At 46.7% G+C, this 24,091-nt stretch overlaps 1 protein-coding gene across 2 annotated transcripts in view; it reads left to right on the forward strand.

Annotated features, from left to right (window-relative positions):
• Positions 1–24,091, forward strand: part of LOC147702592 (LON peptidase N-terminal domain and RING finger protein 1-like) — a 203,018-nt gene that overhangs the window by 166,932 nt on the left and 11,995 nt on the right. For both annotated transcript variants that reach the window (XM_086931259.1, XM_086931260.1), the window contains exons 10-11: positions 3,452–3,614; positions 4,400–4,549. In XM_086931259.1, coding sequence (XP_086787385.1) covers positions 3,452–3,614; positions 4,400–4,549 — 313 coding nt within the window. The remainder of the gene's footprint in view (positions 1–3,451; positions 3,615–4,399; positions 4,550–24,091) is intronic.

Raw genomic sequence — 24,091 nt, forward strand, 5'->3', positions numbered from 1 at the left:
GTCTTCCTCTTCAGGGGGCAGCCGTTCTCAGGCTGGGCAGTACAGCTGCATCTTCTTCCCCGTAGAAGAAGAGGTATACTCCAGTTAATAGGGCTTGTTCTCAGCTTTTAGTGGAGCACAGCAGTATGAATCAGTCCCTCCCGAACCTCTTGTACCTGCTGCTCAGAAGCTTCTTGACATCCCAAAAATATGCGTTACTGGCTCTAAAGGTTACTATTTATCAGTGGGAATTTTTCTTTAGATGTGATACCTTCTTCCTTTCAGGAAGAAGTGCATCTTGATTTGTCGTAGTCTTTTTGGCCTTTTTTGTAGGCAGCCAAAGCATATGGTCGTCCAAATCAATCAGGCTGTTTTGTAAATTGGGCCCAAGCAGCCTTTTCCAAGTTCCTCTGCTTTCTAGACATCCCTGAGCAAAACAGTGTGATGGGGCAGTAGTAGACTTAGCAATGGATAGATGCACATCTTCCTATCCCCACAGTACACTTACCGTTTTAGGGCAGGTATCCATGAATGAAGGACATGCAGTCATCCAGAGTATAAAGGTAATTGCAAAAGAGCTATCCTGTTATGCAGGCCAATAGACAGTGTCTTATATGGGCAACATTTACTCTGCACATTGGTTGCTGGTTTTATACTGAAAACACATGTAACGCCACACATTGTAAACCACACACTGTCCAGATATTGCTAAGACTATGGTTTTGGAGGCATAGCCAAATGGGACTCAAGAAACTGTAGGCATCCTCGCCTGCAGAGGTGCCGGTATAATGGACTGGACACCTATCATTCATCTGCCATCAACTGATAGTCATCTCATTGCCTGGTTGTAATGACCTGCTTTTCTGTATGTTTTGGTACTTCTGTCAGTCACCAGGCCAGTACTTACCACATCCTTTCTCAGGATCCAGAAAGACACCACATTTCACAATACTTACCCAAGAAAGGAATAAACGCTAACAACATATAAGACCATTGCAGAGGAGCTCGCAAGTAACAACTCACAACACCTCCCCATCCGAGAGGGTACACAGCAAATCACAACACCTCCCCATCCGAGAGGGTACACAGCGCATGCTCCTCCTACCAATGTATTGAATAGAATAATAAGAATTTAGACATCCCTGCTAGGAGCCAATTTCCCTTCCGTATCAACAATTACCCATTAGCGGGGAATCGCCCATCCCTCTGTAAGTACTTGGTAAAAAAGGGGCCTGACCTTCCTTCACAAGGAATAAAGACAAATTATATGCTCCAAGGGTTCTTTATTACATGATAATAGGATGACAAAAGATAGAAATAACTAAACATCACAGTAAACATTAGTAGCAATCATCAACACATACATATACATAGAGCCTGAAAATAAAAGACCTAGTTATAGTTAGATATACATGAAATACCTCACCATGATCTTAAACATCTTTTCATCTGAAGAAGGGTCCGTCTCTCTCTGGTTAGGTCAGGACTCTGTTCCACAAACACGACTGCACGTCTGCACCGTGATGTATCATCAGACCGCCAAAACCACCAGACCAGCATCTCACCGTCTCTCGGACCCCCTTTCTCTAATATAGAATGCAGCTCTCCATCGAAGTTTCTAGCAAACTCCGCCTACAGTTCTCACTGGATTCCTGTACCACCTCGTACCAAGAGAGCACAACAAGCAGCTGGCCAAGCGTTTTGCTATGACTCAGGCATCGAGTGAGCACATTCCTCCGATAAGAACCGGTCCTCCCTGGTTCACTGCTGGTTGAACAACACATGGAAACTAAAATATAACCTCTCAACTAAAGAGGCTCAGAAGATGGCTGCAGTTTAGAATATGGAGTTGCTCAAGCATAGGCCTCTACTCCTGTAAAGAGCCAAAATTAGTCATAAGATCATGCCAAAGCCAATAGACAAGCCCTGCCATTAAGCAAGATGAAGTCCGAAACAGAAAGAGACATAATCAAACCCTTCTTTGTAGCTTCAGGTCTACACATCACTATATCTATGTGATGATATGAATTGCAAAGCAAAATAACATGAAAGCATGTTAAAGGCAATAGTCAGCACTGCCATAAAACAAGGTAAATTCAGAAACGGGCCTAAATATCACTATATTAGGCTATATGGTGGGCAATGATCATAACCGACCCAATCATTGAAAATGCCTCGGTCACTACATTGGTACAAGGGGCATTTTCTACCCTCCACTTTGAGTGCAGTAGACTTTCTCTAGGCTTTACTATCAAACGTCAAGGAGTACCTCCAATGGACCTGTACACTGTCAAGTCCACCCGGGATATATATATAAAGCAGCACGACTTTTCATGGAATCACCAGGAGTACTTGAGTACCCACACACCTTCCCTTATTTATCAGCACCATTAAGGGTTGAATTTCTTTCTCTGTCTGATGCTCCATCAGTACTCTTGACTCTTTGTCACAGTTTTTCAATCCCCTGATTATTCCTCCATCCCAGCCTTAGCCGTTTCTTTAGTCTCTCTTTTCATTATTACTCTCCTGACCCTCTCCTCATTATATACAAGCCCTGTCCGCCATGTCACTATTTCATACTCATTCTGATCTCTACTTGCCACACCCTTTCACCTTTACTCCCAACCACTCCCCACTGCCCTCTTTTCTAACACTCAAGCCCTTCTTATTATTAACTTTACCTACTCTGTATTTCTTGCTTCTACTTTAATATTACTTAGTCCCTTCCTCCATGTTTACTCCTCCTCTCTGAACCTTGCACCCCGCCAATTCCTACACAATTGAGGTCCTCTGTTTTTTTCCTTATCCTCTCTTATTCTGTGCTCCTCATTTCCCTTTCTCCTGAATTCTTTCATTTCTCCTCCCTTCCTTTCTAATACTTTCCGCTCCCTTCCCATCCTCTCCCCTCCTTTTCTCTCCTTTTCTCTCCTCTCCCCTCCTTTCCTCTCCCCTCCTTTCCTCTCCCCTCCTTTCCTCTCCCCTCCTTTCCCCTCCTCCTTTCCTCTCTCCTCCCTAATCCTCATTAGGTTCATCTGTAATCCCCCTCTAGAATTCTTCAGTCAACTCTTTTTTTAATCAATTTCTCTTCATCCCTCATTTTCCTCTTGCTTCCTTATTCTTACACCCCATCTCATTAATTTCCAAATGTTCTATTCCCCTTTTCTCTAATGCTCTGCTTTCTGCGCTACATTCCTCTGTCACCTTTGTTTCCCTTCCCCTGCTCTTACATTAACTCTTGTTGGTTATCACCCATCTACTCTCAATCCATATTCGCTATCTGCTCCATTCTTCACCTACTTCTTTCTATTACTCTCTTGACCTGCTGTGTTCCCAGCTTTCTTTGCTTTCTCGCTCTTTTCTCCTTCTCTCTTTCCTAGTCATCCTCTTTTCTCAAAACCATCTTGTGCTTCTAAGTCCCCTCCCTGCTTCTTTCTCTCTTTCTCAGTTCCCCCCACTCTCTTTATTCCACCAGTTTTGCAGACTTTGGCTGTATGTTGGAGATTCTTCGGTTGGAGTATTTGGCTGATGGTCGATCCCTTGTTGATACGGTGGGAAGGCGACGTTTTAGAGTGCTGAAACGAGGACAGCGAGATGGGTACCATACGGCAGATGTCGAATACTTGGAGGATAAAAAGGTCAGAACTGCTGTTTTTATTATCGTATAGGTAAAAGGCACCATTAGAAATGTATCAGAAGAAAACATTTCCACTGGGAAAATAGGCATAGCCTTGCCCAGTGACTAGTTTAAATTGGAGGAGGTGGGGGCTAAGGGACAGGCTTTAAAGTAGTGTATAAAAAAAGTCAAGTAATTTGTACGTAGGATGCTCTCCTCAGTAGTCTGGCTCTCTGACTGTTGCAATATTGGTGCTTTTCTACCAGTTTCTTCACTATGGTGCCTCACTGCCTTACATACAAACGGAGAACAGATTTCTGTTAAGTAGAAATTACCTGGTTAAATCACTGCTTTAATTTATAATTTGCCTTATTTCTCACTTCACTCGTTTATTTTTTCTCTGGTTCACTGTCCCCTCTCCTTTCTCCTTGACTGAGCTGCCACTGCCACTTCCTCCAGGTAGTTCGCTGGTCTTCGGCACTTTTCGCTTTCTGACAGTGCCATGTTGACATCCATTCTGTACTCTTTTCTCTGTTCTGGTTGCCGTCATCCTTCTCTCCCACTTTAGTACTCTCTTCTTCAATTGGCTGTTACTTTCTTTGCACTCTTGTCTTTTCGTCAGTTCTCTAAAACGAATACGAATTTCGTCCCCGCTCTCACTTTCTTATTCTTTCTTTTGTTCCTTGATGTACTTCTTCGTCTCACCTTTCCCCCCAGACTACCACCTTCTGCCTCATGCACCTGCTTCTTTTATTCACTCATCCACTGTGTCCTGAACTCTCCCTTTACACACTTTTACCCCTTTAGGTACAAGGGGATGAACTGGTGGAGCTGCAGAGGTTACATGACCTAACCTACCAGCAAGTGGAAAGCTGGATATCTGAGGACCGTGCAGACCTATCCAGGCCAAGCTTTCTGCAGAGTGGACCTCTGCCCAAGAAGGAGGATGATATCCAGGTAGCAACTTGAACATTTTTTGTTTTTGTAAAAAAATGCTTGTGTGTCTGTTTCCCCACTTCCTCCAGTAGCTACTAGAAGAGGTCAGATTGGCGGAAATTGAGAAATACCTTTTGGTAATGTGTGGAGTGGCGTCTTCTTCAGATATACACCGGGTTTTAGATACGGGGGTCTACAGTTGGCAGGGTAGGTACCTGTGACCAAATAGGGACCCTTGATTCTGGTCCAGGTAAGGGGGGGATACACACATTAGCTTGGCACGAGCCGACAGACTTCTCTCAAAGGTAATGTGTAAAGTGTTTGTACTCCAAACACACAGTATTACAATGATAACACCACCAGTTTAGAAAAATAAAATCTCTGTACCTAAACTCAACAAAACCAAAATGACAAAAATCCAACATACATGTAATAAGAATAGGACTTTTGAAAGTTTTCAAGCAACTTAGTCGATAGAAAACTATGGCTGCGTGATTGTACACAAAGTACCTGTAAATGCGTCAAAACTCACAAGGTCAAACAGCCGCAGAGAAGGGAAGCGTTGGGGAACAGAGATGCGTCTGTTCCTGAGTCCTCGGGGAGGCGAAGCAACAGTTCTGCTAAATGGAGGAGAAGTGATGCATCAAATCCAGACTGTAGGGGGAAGTGGTGCGTCGACTCCAAGACAGATCTGGTCTGTGGGTGATGCGTCGAGAAAACTTTCCGCACAGGTGCGATACGTGGAAATCCCGGGCTGAACACACTTGTGCTCTTGAATGGTCTTTCGAAGTTGAACCACCCTCTGCCCTACTCGCCCTGCTACTGATTGCTAGTAGTGCAATGCTCACTTACTTGTTACCTCCTTGTGCTCCGTTCGTCGCCAGTGCCATTGGCACTGCTCTGTTTCCAGGGGCAACTCTGGCCGTATCCCCAGTCCTATCAGCCAGCCTGGGTAATATGTCAAGTAGATCCTCCTACCCTTGATTCCTCTGTTTCTTTCTTCTCTTCTTGGTTGGAGATCTGGGGAAGTATTTAGGGAGGAGCTGTTGGATCATAAGTCCATGACCTATCTTTGTGTGAGAGATGTGGCGCAGTGGCTGTGCCGCTGAGGCCGGAACGTGGGGCTCGGTGTTTGATTGCTGGCGGCAGCTCAGCTCAACATAATGTGACTCTGGGCAATACCTCAGTTAATCTCCCCGACAGCCTCCAGCGCCTGGATACCCCTAGGGGTGATAAATCGCGGTTTACAAATCTGGAATTATAATCTTTGAAATGGCTGATTGTGTTACTGTAACTTTTCCTGTGTATATTGCATGCTCTGGACATGGGATTCATGCTTATTCCTATGTGCCTCCTCATGCCACTGGAGGGAAAAGTTGCCACTGTTCGGCATATCTTTTATTTGTAAGGTCTTTCTATGTTTTCTGTAAATTATCTAATCTTTCTATATGGAAGGTATCCTGTGCCAGAAAGGGCTTCTTTCCGTCTTCGTAAGTGAGCCAGACCCACTCTTATGGGAACCTGCAGGTGCAATTAACATACTTGTGGTACATAGTGTGGGCAGGAGTCCCTTTCAGTGAGGGCTCAACGTGTAGGTCATCTGCCCCATTTTAATTCCTGATAACTCTTCACACTCAAAAAGAATAGAAAAAGGGTCTGCAGTCCTTGTACCTGAAACTCCTCCCATGAGGAGGGGGAAGGAAACCAAGAACGAGGGTAGGCTTTCTTTTAGTTGTTTATCTAACTTATCTCGTGGAGGAAGGTATGCAGTTGTACTCAAAGCTCACCATGGGTTCGACAGTCCTTAAGTCTACGCTTGGAAATGCTCATGGGTGGGTCTGGCAGTTAGATCAGAGCGTCTTTCTTCCAAAATGTCATCCTTCATGGGTCTGTTCCTGGAGTCCTAACACTTGCTTATCTTTCCCATAGAAACAGTTTTATGGAGCCCTCTTGATCTGTATTATGGGGTCCCACTGGCACCCATTCCTACATGCCCAACCTCTATTTCTTCCCCTTAGTCTGTTACCCTGATGAGTGGTTTTTCTCTTTACCTTCAACAAAACATTACTTACATTAACTACAAACAGTGCAAGATGTGAACAAGTGGCAAGTGCTGTTGGGCTTTTACCTCCATTTGGTTTGATCGGAGCGCTATATTTCTGCCAATTACCAGGCTAGGTTCCGGACTGTTTACCCACCCCAAATTCCGCTGGAGTAACGTCTCCTCTTTTCTTTGGCACCTTGGGTCTTCGTGTGGAGTCTGATCCTGCACCCTGCGGCCACTCTCTGTGAAGGCAGTTCTTGGATGTAAGATACCACTCATATCGACAAATATGAACCACCTTCTTTTCACAAAACCTCGATTCTCTTCCCAAGTTTAAACACAAAGTTATGCTTGTTAAAATGTGCAATGTACTTCACAAGCCATAATGACTCCCATGCCTAAAATGGCCCTGCAACTTTGTCAGTGAACTCAATACAATACAACGGTTCCAATCGCAACAAAAAGATTGCTTTCCTGCTGCACACAGTGTACACATGCATATTAGTGTAATGGTTTCACATATTTCTTTTATAAATATACTGAATATTATCTTTTCTCTTCACACATGTACAAAGCATAATATAACATAATAAAATCTGTTTTCACAGGATCAGTGGTCATCCAATGTGTTGTGCTTAATTAGTCCCCAAGAGCTTTGGCGATTGCTGCACTATATAAGTTCCGATCCATATTCTATGAAATCTAAAAAAGTAGCGGTTTCTTTTGTGCCTTAATTCCATTTTCATAATGATAGATATCTAAGGTTACCATCACATTTTAATGAATCCATTTAAATACCAACGTTTTTTTCCAACCCATAAAGTGTGGCAGAAAGAGTTGTGCTTGCCCCAGATCTAAATCTTTGGGCCTGGCCTAACCCCAACACTGTGCAAGAGAAGACCTACTTGGCAGAGCTCCCTTCAGGGGCTCTAAAATCCTGTTAAAATTCCTGCATTGCCTTGTGCAAGTACCTCCAATACAGGGTAAAGGAAGGCTTATGTAATTCTCCACATAGTTCTAAAGAAGATCTTGAAGGTGGCTAAGAACACTAAAGGAGAAAAGATTGGCTGAGCCAACTCCTCCATTACACATGGCCTAGCTAGGCATGTTTGACCCACTGCTGTGTGCTGCCAACAGCGCTGTCATGACTGCTACATGGTGCTCTGGAATAGAGGCCATTGTTTAGTTTGGCTACACAATTGATCTTTCTGAGTGACATTCATCCTGCCTTTCTGAGTAGCTGCATTCCACAACTCCACAAAGGGGAGAAACTGCTGTCCTTATTCATGGGGATTTCTCCTTATTGGCACAAAAGATACGAAATTGCATATCTGAAATGCTATGAAAACTGTTTTGCGATGTTTTAATTCCCCCAAAGGGCCTGAAATACCCGCCTCTCGTACTACTGTGACTCTAAATGCCCCTTATGGCAGCTTGCATGAAATGAGGGTCTGGGATTTGTTTGATCTGGAGAATATGTGGAAATGCTCACACTGGGGATCTCCTACAAGATACTATATTATGTTTTATGTTAACAGTGCCATGCTTTCTCTATGCTGGGTACATTTCAGATCCTTACATTAAGTGTTGAAAGTGCAGTCGTGTGAAGATGAGACAAGTGAGGCCATGCCCAAGATGCTGTAAGGTCCAGATCCTCTTTTTAATGGAAGCCCACATAATGGGAAAAACGAATCTGAAAATAGCATTAAGATGTATGTAGAGGTACTATTCAGCTTCCATGTGGTAGGGCACAAGAATCTGTGGTACCCAGGGTCTTGTTAAGTACTACCTTTCAGTCGGGTATCTGCACTAACCACTGTATGGTTAATGTCCATGGTATGGACAACAAACAGTCAGTTATTTCCTTGATACTTAAACTCTGTGCCCTGTATCAGAGTTATTATGTGGGCAGATACTTCTAATTGTGTCATGAAGGATATGCTAGATAGACCGCCACCTGAACAAACTCCCAAAAACATGTGCCAAACCCTGAAGAGGGTACTGCATTATCTCTCCATGGTGCATATATGGAGAGGGCACCATGCTGGGGAAAGGGTTTACTTATCGCCGTCCGCTATATGCAGTTTTTATATGGATGGATTTATATTTTTGTAAATGGTTGTGACTTTGAGAACATGAGTGACCATGAGAGTGTACTGTAGGACTATTGTAGGTTGGTGGAGTTTTACTGTAGGACATGAAGCCTTGGATCCTATATTGAAGGCGTTAGCCAGGTACCCTACTGGATCTCACCCTTAGGAAGAAGCTACATAAAAATATGAATTTCTACTTCAATGAGAATGACCGGTTGATATCCTTGGAAGGGAATGAAAGTTAAGAAATGAAGATTGCCGTTTAAGGGCGGTCCATTTGGAAAATAATTGGTACAAGCCACTAGCAGGTTTCACATAACAATGTGCATACATCTCCCATACTGGTAAGGGGAGATATCTGGTAGACCATCTCCTGTCACACTATCTCCCACCACGTACCTACCCACTGGGATAAGCAAGATCACACACAAAAAGCTTTCACCATCTGTAACTAGCCTTAAGAACCTCCCCACTTGCCTATAAGAGCGCTTTCCTACTTCGTGGTGCTCTTGGAAGGGTTTATATAGGTCACCTCTCTGTGATTCCACCCATACTGCACTTACCCTGACCCTAGGGTTGGATGGAGAAGAAGATAACCCTAAAGAAACCCTTACAGAATCCGGGTCATTGTTAAGGAGATGATGACTCCTCCAATGTTCCAACCCCTCTTGAGGGAGGCACTCTTGGGCCCTATTTATTGAAGAGATGAGGAAGGACTTGCTCAGTGCAGTTGTTGCTGCCCTATTTTGGATCTATCAACCTCAATATTGCCCCAAAGAATACCTCATAAATATTTTTTGGGAGCCTACAAATAATTAGGGTATCAAATAATATACCAACTGACTCAATTGCCTGTATCATTCAAATTAAATTATTAAATAAATGTGTTTTTTTTAATGAGCTTCAATCATCTGTTTCAAACAGTCAGTATGAATTCACAGGTTTTCAGAAAAACAGCCATATCCAATTTAAAAGGAACACTTCTCTCTTCTCGGAAAACCTCGCAACATGGCATTCCCTTTGATGCAACTGGAAAACTGTGGGCCTCTCATGTAGGGTGAGTGTACAGATTCCTTTTCCTGCCAAACTCCACTGCCAGCATGGTCTGGAAGCATTGCTTCAGACCATGTGGTGGCGAGGACTAGATCATCTACCTGGATTTGTTCAGATTGGCGTTTGGGTTTTGGTTGAGTATACCTTGGCTGTCTCACTGAAGGGGGAGATTGGTCAGATCATAACTACCCTGAATGATAACTGAGGAATTTAAAGAATTTCAGCAATGACATGACTCTTTCATATTTCACTGAGTTAGGGAATCCGAAAAATCCCATCTGAACTGCTTGGGTTGGTTGCGTCCTGATAGGGCATCCTAACTTTCAGCATGCAGCTGAGCAATAGACATTCCTTAATGGAAGGAAGGGAATTGTCAGAGGATGGGGTTGTATTTATGGATGTATTCATTTATTGGACTTAGCTGCTAGGGCAGTAGAGTACTTTTCATTAACTATCTTAAGAATAGGAACGTCTTAAAACATCAGAAACATTGAGGGTAATTATAGAAGCTTTGTTAGGAATAATAGAAGCTATTAGAACATTGGAATGTTGGGATCTCCATTGCAGACAATAGAGTGCTCCCTGCTTCTACGGGCCGGTGAAGGCCCGCAGAGCAACATTCTAATGTTCTTCAAAGGCTTCTCGAAGCTCGAGGGGATTTATAACCCCCTCGAGCTTCGAGAACACTTTGTTTAATTTGTTAGAACATTCTGCCCTCTAGTGGCAGAATGTTCTAATAGCCTTATAGCCCTTCGTAGCAGGGCTATACCGGCTATTAAAGTCCAGCTGTCTAGTTAAAGTCCCTCTCCTTCGGCTCGGGCCTTTAATGATTCAGCGGGCCTTTAATAGCCGGTATAGCCCGCTACAGCCGGCTATAAGGCTATAGTATGAGGGGGCAGGGCAATGAGGTGGGGTTTTATGTTTCTTCTGACTGTAAGGTCCACATTGAGTTTGAAATGTTCTAGTAAAATTTTCCATATGGGTGCAATACAAAAACGCATGATTTATATTTTTATTGACTAGTGAAATCTCTAATACTAGGTGTGTTTTGTTCTTCATAGACCTGTCGCAACACCTGATATGGAGATTATCCATTAGATGAGATGCAAAGCCAGAGTGGAGGGCATTGTGGGTGTTCCAAGCTACTTTGAATTAAAATTCTGGCTTCTAGAGGGAGTCAGTGCAGGTCTTTTAAGATGGGGTCATAAGGTTTTATTTCTTGGTTTTGGTGATATATCTAGCTGCAGCACCAGGATGGCTCTTAGGAGTTTTGTGGATGAGCTAGGAAGACTTACAAGCACCAAAAGTACTGCTTTTCCTCTGTCCGAGTGAGACTACACTAAAGCAATTCACCCCCATCCAGTATCTGCCGAATTTCGTGATTCAAGCTACTCCAATGTATGTTGGGCAACACTATCCACCTTATCTTAGTTGCTGTGAAACCAATATTTCCACTTTCCGCTATCCGCCCACCGGGCTACCCTTTGAGTTCTCAAATGTCCTGTCACCCAAACCGATTTACCTAGTAAATAAAAAATGCAGATGTTTTACACCTTGTTTATTAACAACACACAAAGTTACAAACACTGCAAGCAAATAACACTGACTGTAAGTCACACACATTAGCACATCAAAATTCGAGAAAGATGCCTGTTACACCCTCCTAAGAGCATATGTATCGTTTGTAGCAACTTGACTCCCAGCGCCCCACCTGTTTTATATATTCCACTGGCAAGCCTGCCTGGAAAGCCGTGGTTGCCGCCCCTATCCTAAAAGAATGAGTACACAATCTTTTGCCCTGTACTTTGTTGCCAGACAAGTCTAAACAGGTTTCCATAACACGCTGCACTTGGTATTTGGTCAAAGGTGTTTCGTCTGCATGTAACAGCAGGTAACCCTCAGCAGGTGGGCGTAGTGAAAGGTATCTCTCAAACAGTCGTACCGGGCAGTACCTGGCAACTTCTAACTTGTTTAGCACTACTACTCTGCCAGCCCCTTCTTGGTCTGTTTTAAATTGTCTCAACCTTAGTGATAAGCAATCTCCTGACAAGAGCATCATGTCTACACAAGGCTATGCCTGATCTATCATTCTTCGATTTTACCACTATCCTGAAAGCACCAAAGAAGGCCAGTGCAAATGTTGCGGAAAAGAGAGCTGCCTCAAACGTTGAACTCGTGGCCCTTTCTATGCTATCCAGCAAAGCTTTTAATGTAGCAAAGTCAATCACTGCCCTGTTATCTGGAGCACGAGGATCTTCTGGGCCAGCCCTTCAGCACCGACCTGATTAAAAATGACTTGGTTGGGTCTAGCTGCCCCCTCAATGTAGCGTGATGGCTGATGGCTGACAAGTGCCCCACAACCCACGATTGGGACTTGCCCTCATCTTTCGCCCACAGAGTGAAGTCCTGCGTCCGGGACTCCAGCGTAGGCATCTCCTGTTCCCAATCCCCGGTGACAGCGCAGAACTTCTCCACGCCTACCCGGTATCGTTTGATCGTCCGCGGGGCGAAGGCCAGCTCCCCTAGCCCTCTCAATCGCCTCTCAGATTCTGAAGGAACCATAGTTGCTCTGGGAATTGGGGCATCTCTTCCTTTGCTCTCGGCCACGCCTCCCGAAACCTGTGCCACTGAAGCGAGAAAGAGCGTCAGTCGCTATGTTCTGGACCCCTTGCATATGCCGCGCTCTACACTCTACATTGCTCACAAGGCAAACCCTCATCAACTCTGAGTAGATTCAGAACTAGCGGGCAAGAAGCTGACTGAGAATTAATGGCCTGCACCACAGCTAAATTATCCGACCACATCAGGACCCTCCGTGCAGCTAGCTTCTCTGGCCATAGGTGAAAGGCTACAACTCATGGAAATAATTCTAGCACAGTGATGTTAGATGTAATTTTCTTTTTCCGCCACACATTCGGCCAGCCTTGCGCGCACCATTCACTGTCCAGAATGCCACCAAAACCTTCTCTTCCAGACGCATCAGGGAACATTGCAAGTTCAGGGGACCCTGCCCAAGGCGCCCTCCAAACGACAGAGCCGTTGAAGTCCCAAAGGAAGGTAGCCCACATCTTAAGGTCCTCTTTCATGCCTTTACTGAGCCTCACTAAATGATGGCTCTTGCTGACTTTCGCGGATGCCCTTGCCAACCTACGCGCAAAGACCCTTCCCGCGGGAATGATTCTGGCGGCAAAGTTGAGTTTGCCCAGCAGACCCTGTAAGAAGCCCTGCGTCACCTTATCCTGCCCCAGAGCCAAATGAATGGTTTGTGCCAGGTCCCGAACCTTGTCTGCTGGTAACCTACACTCACCCTTCACTGTGTCGATTTCAATCCCTAAAAAGGTCAAAGCCTCGCTACACTCCACTGACCCCTAGCTCCCTATAAAAAGGAAGTCATCCAGGTAATGAGACACCCCGCTGATCCCATTGCAAGACTGTAATGCCCACTTCAGGAAGCTGCTGAACTCTTCGAAGTAGGCACAAGACACTGCACATCCCATCAGCATGCATCGATCGTAGTAATACTTCCCATCCAACTTGAAGCCTAGCAAGTGTTGACTGCTGGGATGCACCTGAAAGCTGATTCAATGTCTGCTTTTGCCAACCATGCTTCTACGCCTGCTCTTCTTACTAGATCTAATGCTACATCCAGCGAGCAGTATGAGACGGAGCAGGACCCTTCCTCTAGACCATGGTTGACCGAAGCTCCATCAGGGTGGGAGAGATTGTGGATTAGTCCAAATGACCCTGGCTCTTTCTTAGGTACCACACCCAGAGGTGACACCACAAAGTTTTCTAGAGGTGGACTGGCAAAAGGGCCAGCCACTCGCCCTAACAGTCTCTCCTTCTCCACCTTGGACTTGACTATAAGCGGCATGTCCCTAGCTGACCTTAGATTCTCTGCCTCTCTGGGGCCCTCACGGCCCATGTAGGGTATTCTAAATCCTTCGTTAAAACCAGCCAGAAGCAAGAGCCTGTCCCGCGAGAGCGGATACTTTAGCAAGAGGGGTAGCAAGTTACTCAGGATCACGGGCGAGTGCCCCTTTACAGCGCCTGGATAAGCATTGGATTGTGCAATGGGGTGCAAAGGGGGGGGGGGGTAGGTAGATGGGAGGAGGACAGACACTACTGTTATTGCTTGGTTCCGGCATCTTTAGTGGTCTTGGGAGTGCCCCCTTGCTGCACGGAACAAGATTCTGCTGAGTGGGAGCCCCCACATTTGTTACAAGAATGGGCAAATTTGCAGGACTTACCCCAGGTGCAATAACCGGTCCGGTGTTAAATGAGCGACATATCCCCGGGGGTGACCTCCTGAACGACCCTCTTTTCCCCCTCTTCCTCTATAGCCACCCTGAAAGGGCTGTCTATCTCCATGTGTTTCGCTGCGCTGTGTATTACTGCCTGAGTCCTTGTTCCCCTGCTTCTTATCCAGGCTCCCCGCATTGCGGAGCAGGTTGGAACCCATGTAGGCTAACCACAGTTTACTTCTTTTTGGTCCCATCTCATCTCTGGGCACATGGACATTCTTCTCCTAAATTCTAGTTCATAGCTCACCCAACCCTGCCCGCCCCATCGAGCGGCTTCTTTCCTTATCATTGTGCTGTATTGGACGAGCGCCTGCGCTCGTTCTGGGTGATTCTCTAATATGACTGCCTGTAAAATGGCAAACGCGTCTTGCCAGTTTTCTATTGTTTTTTCAGGCCACTGCTGGTATTTCGTTTTCTTATCCTCCTCTTTCACCCCAGCCTTCCTGACGTCTGTCTCTTCCTGTCCTAATAGCAACAGCGAGAAGATATCTATAAGTTCTCTCCTCCATATCATTTCTTGGGCCGCTAAGGGTACCTGCCAGGCCAAGTGACAATGACCAGACTGTAGGGGTGCGGCAGCCACCGTGCGCTCCGGTGTAGGGGCGGTCGGTGGTGCTGACAGGGGAACTACGCAAGCAGCGCTTCCTGTGGAAGAAAGGGTGTTTGTCGACAAAGGTGGTAAAAAGCCACCGCTACCTAGTGTGGGTGCAGATGATGTACCGGTGGATGGAGCAGAACTGACCACCCCTGTAGCTGTGGAGACCATAGCGTCGCTGGTGCTGGCAGGTGTGGTTATTGAAGGAAGAGCGAGCGCCAAAGGAGGAGGAGGCAACACGGCTCCCCCAATGCTTCCACTCGGCAGCGGCGTGGCCGTCCCCGCCAACATAGAACTAGTACTGGCCACGGGAGGGAGAGCCAATATAGAGGGCAGTGGAGCAGCCGGCTGAGCGACCCACACTGAAGCCGCAGCCCTATCCCCCTCGCCACCGTCAGCTGACCTACTTAATGTCCTAGCAGGAGAAGGGGGGACCCTACTTCCCATAAGCTCCTTTTATGAAGTCTTTCAGGGAGTCTGACAATTTACCAAGGTCCTCCTGGGTGGCGTAAACAGCCGTGTTCTGGACTGAATCCTGGGGAGGCACTGGTAACACACACGGTGACGCGAGTCACGGTGGGGTCTCAATTTGAGCTATCACTGTCCTGCTCTTGCCTGCAGGAGGGTCTGGTGGGAATTCCTTAGACGTTTGCTTACGCGCCCTCTTATACGATCTCGTGGGACCAGCCTCCTGTAAGTTGAGTTCCGGCAAGGGTGCTTCACAAATGACTCCGGAGTCCTCTCTTTCGACATCCCTCGCAATCCCCGTGGCCCAGGATAGCCCTTTCCCCCTGGCCATCCGCATGAATGCCGCCCATTGCGCTTCTTGAGTCTCATCAGGCAGCGAGTTGTCCACCTGCGACATCTGAGAAAATAGGGATGGGGAGCCCTGGCTTTCCATAGTGCGTCATCTGCTCGTCTCAGAATCTGGGGGGGGGGGGATAAAGGGAGAATGAGAAACGTCCCTGACACTCTAGTAGCTCGGGCAACCCTCCGCGAGCCCCGCAGCCTCCATGTCCCCTGATCCCCGACTTACTTACTCAATCCGTGGCGACTAGGCGTAAGCGAGCTCCAGGCCCGACCAAGACTTCACAGCGCGCACTGCTGAATGGGGATGAAAGAGAGGTTTAGCAACGTATCACATACTGTGTGGCTAGTTGCTCATGACAGCCTTGAGCCCAGCACCTCCCTGCCCAATCCTAAACCCCTTTGCCGCTGCGTTTCCTGTTATACCTGCTCCCAATCCTGTTTCCACTGTCCACCCAGTGTTTGTATTCTTCAGCATTCACCTCTCTGAAATAGAAAATTCGTTTAGCATCACACCTCAATTGTTTTTCTCGTTGCCGGCCCACTGACCACAGTAAGCCAAACCTGTTTACCCGCGTTATATCCCATGATGTCTGCTCCGACAACCTCCTCTTGCTGTTGCCCTGCAGTAATAAAATGGAGACATGAGTTCCCTATGCCCGCACCCCCACTCAACCTTGCCCAGTTAATTCTGGCCCTAGATCTGTTTCTTAAATCTTGCACAATATTGGTTGTCATTGCATTCCAGGTAAAGTTTAAATTAAATAAAAACGTTGGCTTATTTTAATTAATGCATCGCAATTCCAGAGCCACATTATGTGTGAGCTCTATAGCGTGTTCCGACCTTCCTCTTGCAGCTGCCCTGCAGTAAAACAAAACAACTTAATAAAATTCCCCCCAGGCCCCCCCTTCCAATCATTGATGCACCCACAATGCCATGACCCTCTTTTTAATCTCCAGGCACTTATACAAATACATACATCCTCGGATCATATTTAAAATATTAAATCAGGATGCATGCAACAAAAGTCAGCGATATTGTTTGAACACGGCCGTGCTAACCCAGTGGCCTAGATGCAACAGCACGAGTGCTACCTGCATGTGTAAATATTTCCTTTATTGATTGCCACCTGCCATATCAAACGAATATAAACCCCCCCGAAGGAAAGGAAGCATCGTGTGAGGAAAAGCGAGCCCCTCCTCGCCGCAGGCAATCGCGTTGCGAAGGAGGCGTGGCAGTAGTGGGGGGGACGGGAGTGCGCGAGGACCGCGCATGAGTGCTGAACGCTCATGCGCGAGCCAGCGCAAACCGCCGGCCAAGATGGCCACCAAGAAAATGTCCAGAGTGGGCCCCAACCAAGAGGACATCGCCTCAAGCGCGCCGGCCCCGCACCGGGACGCAATCACAGGCCGTGCCAGGCCCTCCTCCCGGACCGCACCGTCTCCACGAGAAACCCCCCCAGATCCTGCACGGCACCACTCAAGAGGTCACGGGCACCACACAAGACAACCGCAAGACATTAAACTTAAACCCAGGGCCCTCCCTCCCGGCAGCAACCAAGGTCGACCATAAAAGCAGCACAACTCCCTAAGCCAAGCTATGTCCCAATCGAGCACGGGGCACACGAGGCAACCACTAACCCACAGGCCCTCCCCATAATAATACGGAGGCCAGGGATAGGCGCGTGCAGCCTGGACGAAACAGGCGAGTCCCCCCCCCCACCCCCTCCGACGTGTGCACGCCGCTCCGGAAAGGCCCAAAGAAAAACGGCCGCCCCAGCGTCCCTCCCAAACACCGCAGGCTGACCCCTGAAGCAACCGGAGGAACGGGACCAGCGCAGACAGCCTGCAGGACAGGTGAGCCCCTCCCCCCCCTCGACTCGCGCCAATGCTCCGCTGCATTCCGCCCCCACACCCAAGCAGCGACCCCCGGCCCATAGCAGGGACAGCGGTCGAGCGGCAGCCGCAGCAACAATGCTAAACCTCCCGCCCACACAACAGACAATTCTCCCAAAGACCCACCAGGCCCCCCACTCCCCGAGAACGCGACCAAGGAGCGCCGCCCCAGCCGCCCACAGTCCCCACCTCAGCCAACACTCCTCCCCGGCCAGCAGACACGTGAAGACAGGGTACCCAGGACAGCGACCACGCACACCAAGCCCCCCCCCCCCGCCAGGCCCCATCTAACGACAACCCCCCCGCACATCCCCCCCAGAAACCCCAGCCCACGCCACTAAACAAGCCATCTCACCTTAAACAAAAAGCGCATGGGCAGCCACAGGTCCGAAGTCCACGGGGAAGGGAGGGGGGCAAGGGTCAGCTCGCCACCGCGTCCAGGAACAAAGAGGGCGCCTGACCCCCGCCCCCTGGGTCATATAGCCTATCCTGCCCCTCCCCCTGGACGAAGGAAGTGACATCACAGGGGGACCATCTGGTCCCCCCAACACTAGACCGCTCATGGGGGAAACCGCCTTAATTACGAAAGTTTAAAAACGACTGACCTGAACAACGAATCCTAAACAACAACGACATCCTTAACCATGACATCCTTAGCCACAAATTATTCGAACACCGACTTTCCTAAACCACGAAAAAAAAAACCTCCTGACAGGCCAATAGATGCCACTATTGTATTGTTATGGAGCGTTAAATGAGTCTGGCAGGTGCTCTGCTCAGCAGGGAGGCTGATCATTATCTAATCTGCCTTTATACTCGGTAAAGCATACAGCATGCCTGGAGGCCTTGGCTCATTGGAAGTGTTTGCGCTGACAGGCACAGCTTAATAAAGTTTTTAAACCTAAGAATTACGTCACTTGTAGAAATATTTGGGGCAGTTTACTTTTACACTGCTTTTGTTTAACACTGTACCTTGACACTTAGTTACAGTGATTAATGTCACAGCGTGGGGGCTTCTGATGAGAGTGCTTACGCTGATAAGCACAGCATTTTCGTTGTTAGCAATGTGGCCGTTGCTCCTTCTGACTAACTTGGAGATCTGAAAGACTCGGCTGGCAAAGCTCCCCATCAAGCACTCGCTCCATGTCCAGCCGTACGAGTCTACTCTTCTTTATTGTCTTGGCGCTGATGGGCACAGCTTGAAGTATTTGTGTTCCTCACTTTTTAGGTACTTACGCAGATTAGCACAGCCTTACCACTCTCTCTGCTTGATTGCGCTTGCTGTAACACGCCGGTAAAGATTGGAACTAGAATATTGTGCGCAGCTGAGGAGTTTGTCGGAGCGTTTAATGTAATGTTGAGGTCTGCCCTGTACTTTTGAACATCAGTGCATTTTAAACCTAGCACACACGTGCATTCAAACTGCTTATCTCGAGCCTGTGGAGCTGTGCAGGAGGCTGGGTTCTTCTCTTTAGTTCTCACATTCCATGGAGCTGCGCGCCGGATCGGTTGTGGATGTTGTGACATTTCCCGGTTTTCATCTGACATGTGCATAAAGCAGGTTGATCATGTATGTTCTGTTTTGCACATAGTGGGAGATTCGGGATATATGTAGATTAAAAAATGTTCGTGGTTCAATACAATAGTGGTTTGCCTTTGATCGTTGTTGAGCCTTCGTGGTTCAGGCAATCGTGATTTAGTAGGTAGTTGTTTGATCATACAACCCGCTCATGGGTCTGTGCCATCCTATGGCACTAAGGGTGGCCGCCCTCGTAGGTGCCACCTTTAGTGGCCCGGGGCAGCCAGTCAGAACTCCAGCACAGGGCCTCCCAAGGTACAGCTCCATCCACAACGTAGGCCTCTGTAGATGCGCTCCAAAGCACACCTCACACATATGCATGTTATGGCATGTTTGAATTGCACAAAAAACGTAGTTTCTTTGCATACTTTGGGAGGCCGCACAGCTCTTATTTTATCAGGATGGTGCTGAGCTGTAGATCGTCGTCTTGTGACAGGCCACCTCAACTGCCAATATTTTATTAGAATATTTTATGGCCATGGAGGTATTTTGTTTCTTTTATATGCTGGTTGTGTTTGTTGGTTATTGTTGTTACGTTGCTACTTAAAGGATAATGATCCAAAAAAACACCGACCAACTGACTAGTAGGCTGAATTTCAGATTTTAACACAGAAAAGTAACATAGGTGAGCCCAGACGCATGCTAGCCCCACGAAGTTTTGTTTTTGATTCAGCGTGAAATGCAGACATCACTGCCGCTGCTCACTGCAATGCAGGGGTCTTAATTCACCAACTGTGGCTGCTTAGTTCAGACTGCCCTCCCTCCCCCCCCCCTCCTTCCAGTTCTCCAGTGGTCTACAGTTCAGGCATGTCTTCAGCCAGCCTCAAAGCTGGATCTGACCTATAATCACCCAGAGGTAAATTTAGAATTAAACAAACGACGAGGATCACATGTTGCCACTGTCCGCCAGAGGTTTCTGGGATTATAAAACATCTGGCAAGTACAGTTAGAGGCCATTTAAGCAGCATGTTGTCACCATATACACCCAAACATGGAGTAAAATGAACCCCAGAAACGTATTTCACTTTTGACCTCATGTCAGGCCACTCCACCCCCTCCCGCCCACAACCTTTTTGTGAATAGCAGTTACTACAGGGAAGTAAGTGGACCACGCAGTCTGCTCTTAACATGAACTTATTTATTAAGAATGAAAGACGTACCCTACGCTGGCTGTGCCTGGGTTCACATAGAAGCTGCCCAACGTTCGATGACAGCCTTCACACCAACATTCCAAAGGCCATACCAACTGGGGAGGTGAGAAAGGGGAGGGGTGAACATGGGGAAATACCAATGTCGGTTACAACATACAGTTTGTAAGGTTCCGTAGCGCTCTTGAAATCTGAGTGCAATTGTCGGATCTGCCCAGTGGTTCGCCCCGCCAAAATGGTCTGCTGATATTAATAATTGTTTACATTTCAGATCTTTAGAGATTTGATACTCAGGGTGGTGGTCGGAGAAGTGACCATAGGCTGGAGTCTGGACAGTGGTTGGCCAGATTCTGATGTGGGTCGGTGTGGCGTATTATGTGTACGGACGCATGTACTGAAAGGCCACTAGCACTTGATATGAGGCAGGGATTTGCTCCAAAGACAGTTATTTTATAGTGGCTTGGAACTAAACATGCAGCGCCAGTGGATCTACCAGGAATTAAAGCAGGAGTGCAGGGTCTCAGACCTGATGGAATTATCTTCTCCCAATCATCTGCTCGATGTATGCCGACGTTACCATCCAACTCGAAATACCTGTAATAATCTCTGCTTAACAATAGAAACAGTCGGGAATCCTACCACCGACTTCAGCACTGACCTTTGTGCTCAAGAAGCCCCTTTCCAGCACTCCTGCCCTCTTTCGGATGCTTTAAACTGCTGCTTAGTGAATGCCGTATGGCTCAGTGAGTTATTCAATTGATTATACAAGAAAGTTGCAGCAGCAAGAGTGGCACAACTAGCCGCAAACACTTGTTATTTTACTGACTGCAGATACTCTCTGAAGTGTCGCCTACTGAGACCTGGGTATGGTAGCCTTTTAAATATACTTTAGAATTAGACAAAGTACGTTTTTAAAACAATGTTACCCAACCTCACTGTGTTTATTCATTATGCGTGCAAACAGCATTGCTCAAACAATATATACCATCTTTTTTTCACATCGCACTTTCATTGTGTGGCAAATATACTTCCATATACTTTCTAAGAAATATCTAGCTTTCAAACACAATAAACTGGATTTGCATCTATTTATCATGCTTCACGCACGACACTCCTGCAAGGACTCCGGTATGTAAACCCCTGGCCTCCAGAGGCTACGTGCACTGCACCTCTTGCGTTTATTTTCCTTACTCTGTCAAAGGCATCTTTGATGTTTGCTGTCCACAGGTTACTTCATCCCGGCAACCCTGCCCAGCACTGCTCTGTCTGGCAAAGGGGTCCCATAACATCACGAATACATGGTTAAAGAGCTGCTGTGAGATTTGTGAAGTGAATGGGTAGAAATGACACACTGGCCGATCTACTCCGAATACCACAAACTCCATAGGTGCAGTTATTTAGGCAAACGTTCTAAAACTTGCCTAAGCATTTGCTTCGCATTTCATATTTGAGGCGGAGGCCCTAAAAGGTCGATATATTCTGGAAAAGACATGTCCATGTCTACTTACCCACCGATACATGTGAGAAGCATGGTGCCAGCTATATGAACACTGTATCGGTGCTCTCCTTGAGGGCAACTTTGAATACAGTGCGTGTTCTCCCAACTAAAACTGCACACGCCATTTTGCTAGTGTGAACGGTTGGGACAGAGTGAAAATGAGAAGAGAAAGGTTTAGAAGTTATGATGTTTTGTGCTTGCACAGGCGTCTTTGCTGTTTTACGTTACTTAAAGGTGCATGCCTTCAGAGGAGTGCCGGTCTCCTCGCCCTTCGCTCCTTGGGATTGGATGCCTCGCCACTTTCCTCCTCCTCAGGTGCCTGGAATAGAACTGAGAGGGCTTTTGAACGTGGCCGCCTCTAGGCGCTTTGTGGAGGGACGATGCACGAGGCTGCCTGGGTTGTAGATGGGTTGTGTGTTTGCTTGTTTTTTCACTGATTTGTCGACTTAGGAACTGTTAAGGTCTTTGAAGTACAGCCCTTTTGCTGTTTCTTGCTCACACTCACCCGCACCATTTTCATGCACAAAAAATATTCACTCTTTCATTCATACCCAGTGTGTAGTAAATGTATTGCTCTTCAATACCTAGTGGCACAGCACCCAGGATAATGTGCTGCGTGGCTAAACACTTATCAAATCCAAAAGGCGAGACCTATTGGCTATGCCAATGCTTGTTTTTGTTTTATTTTGGTCGAGCCTAAGGGCATCGCACATGCGCTGCTCACTTTACGAGGCATTATGTATTTGAGTACGCTCTTAAAGGCCCTGATCACTCTCCGCCCATGTTTGTCATTGGCTTATGTCATTGCTCTGCGCAAATGCTGGCTTCTGATTCGTACATAGGCTTGTTAGTCCCTTCTTAGTACCGCCTCGTCTTCACTTGTAAACTCCCACGAGGACTGGCCCTTTTACTAAGGTTGTTACACGTCTGCTTTATAAGTTGGTGAGCACTATTTTCTTTAATGCTCTTCCCCCTATTCCACCCACGGCATCGTAGTACCCGCTTTGTTTTGAATAATAATATATGTTTATTCAAATTACAACGCAGCCCGCTTTATAGCAGCTGGGCCTGTTTAATGTACAGCATGATCCGCATTCACTTTAGCAGCTGCGCCTATTTAATTACCAGTTCGGTGCGCTTTCACTTTTGTGGCCGCACTACAGAGCTTTTGAAATTATTATTTTTTTTAAACTATGGGTAAAGCACCATACGTGCTTTACTATAATAGTTGCAAAGCCCCTTTGTTTTGACACTGCTCAGGGTAACCTGAATATGCGAGCAGCGTCTAAAAATGGGTCGTGAGCACCATTATTGTGGTATCGGCATTATCCTTTTCAATGCAAATAGCTTAAACAGTAGCAAATGCAAGACATATTGCAATTAAAATGCTAGTTTCCTTTTATTGCAGTTTGACCACAGTTGGCAGTCAGGGGTCCTCAAGCACTACAGACACTTTGTTGTGCTAATTACACAGCATAACTTCCAGTCTGTGGGGCATCTCTGGCCCATGAACCTCACCCTTAGCACAGTGGTGTATGTCTTGGTTCATGTTACGTCAGTGATGTGGATTTGCTTTTCTTTGCCATGCCTGGGCTCCTTCTCAGCCCTTTTCCTTCAGAACAGGGCCCTCTTCATTCAAGGGCACCTCCAATGCAGCTTCTGAGTTGAATCCAGCTTCTCCCTCGAAGCAGGGCTTGGTAGCATCTCCTGGCAGAGTAGGCAAGTTGTGCCCAGGTTACTGGTACTTAACATCGCAAGAGAAGGTGTCAGGCAGTACTCCAAACCTGGAGCACAGAGGAGTCTCCTGGTGGCAATTGTTGTGAGACCCCAGTCTTTTGTTCAGTAATTCTAAGCACACATGTTTGAAGTTTCTGTCCCATCTTTATACCCTAGGTGCTGACAGACTTTGTGTATTCCAGCTGTTTGCTTGGAAAGGGGACAAATATAGAGATGCCTAGAACTAGTCGCAGTCAGACTGCTCCAGCCATGGTCTTTGTCACTAGTATGACAAGTCCTCTACAGTACAGGAACACTTTTAAAAAGGAGTGTGCACTTGGTGTGATCTCTGACCACAGAACCCTGTTTTCATATCTCGCAAAGCACACATGCATGATTGTTGTGTGTGCTGAGGTGGGGGCCAAAAAAGCTACCGCTTGCTATAGGGAATTTAAAGCACCGAAACGTGCTCTCGAGTTCCATGCAGAGGACCTCGTCAAAGATCTTGGATGTGAGTGATAGGTTAGGATACCAACCCTTTTGAAATTAGACTCCTTGAAAATGATCAGAAACGTTGTCTTGGGTTGACTAAAGCGCACAAGTTGAATGTCTTGGTTGAATGACATAGAGACTAGAAAACTGATGCATGGAACTTGATGCATAAAATGAATGAAAGAATAAAGGAAAAATGTTCTTCTATGCCCCAAAAACACTTACTGTCTTTGTAAACCGATTTCAAAATATTGCAACTGGACCCCAGGGATTGCTCAAATGTTGTCTATTGCCTGATCACACAAGAAGAAAACAGTTTTGTAGCAGCTGCTGTCAAC

The sequence above is a fragment of the Lissotriton vulgaris genome, chromosome 7 (genome assembly GCF_964263255.1).
Source record: "Lissotriton vulgaris chromosome 7, aLisVul1.2, whole genome shotgun sequence".
NCBI lineage: Eukaryota > Metazoa > Chordata > Amphibia > Caudata > Salamandridae > Lissotriton > Lissotriton vulgaris.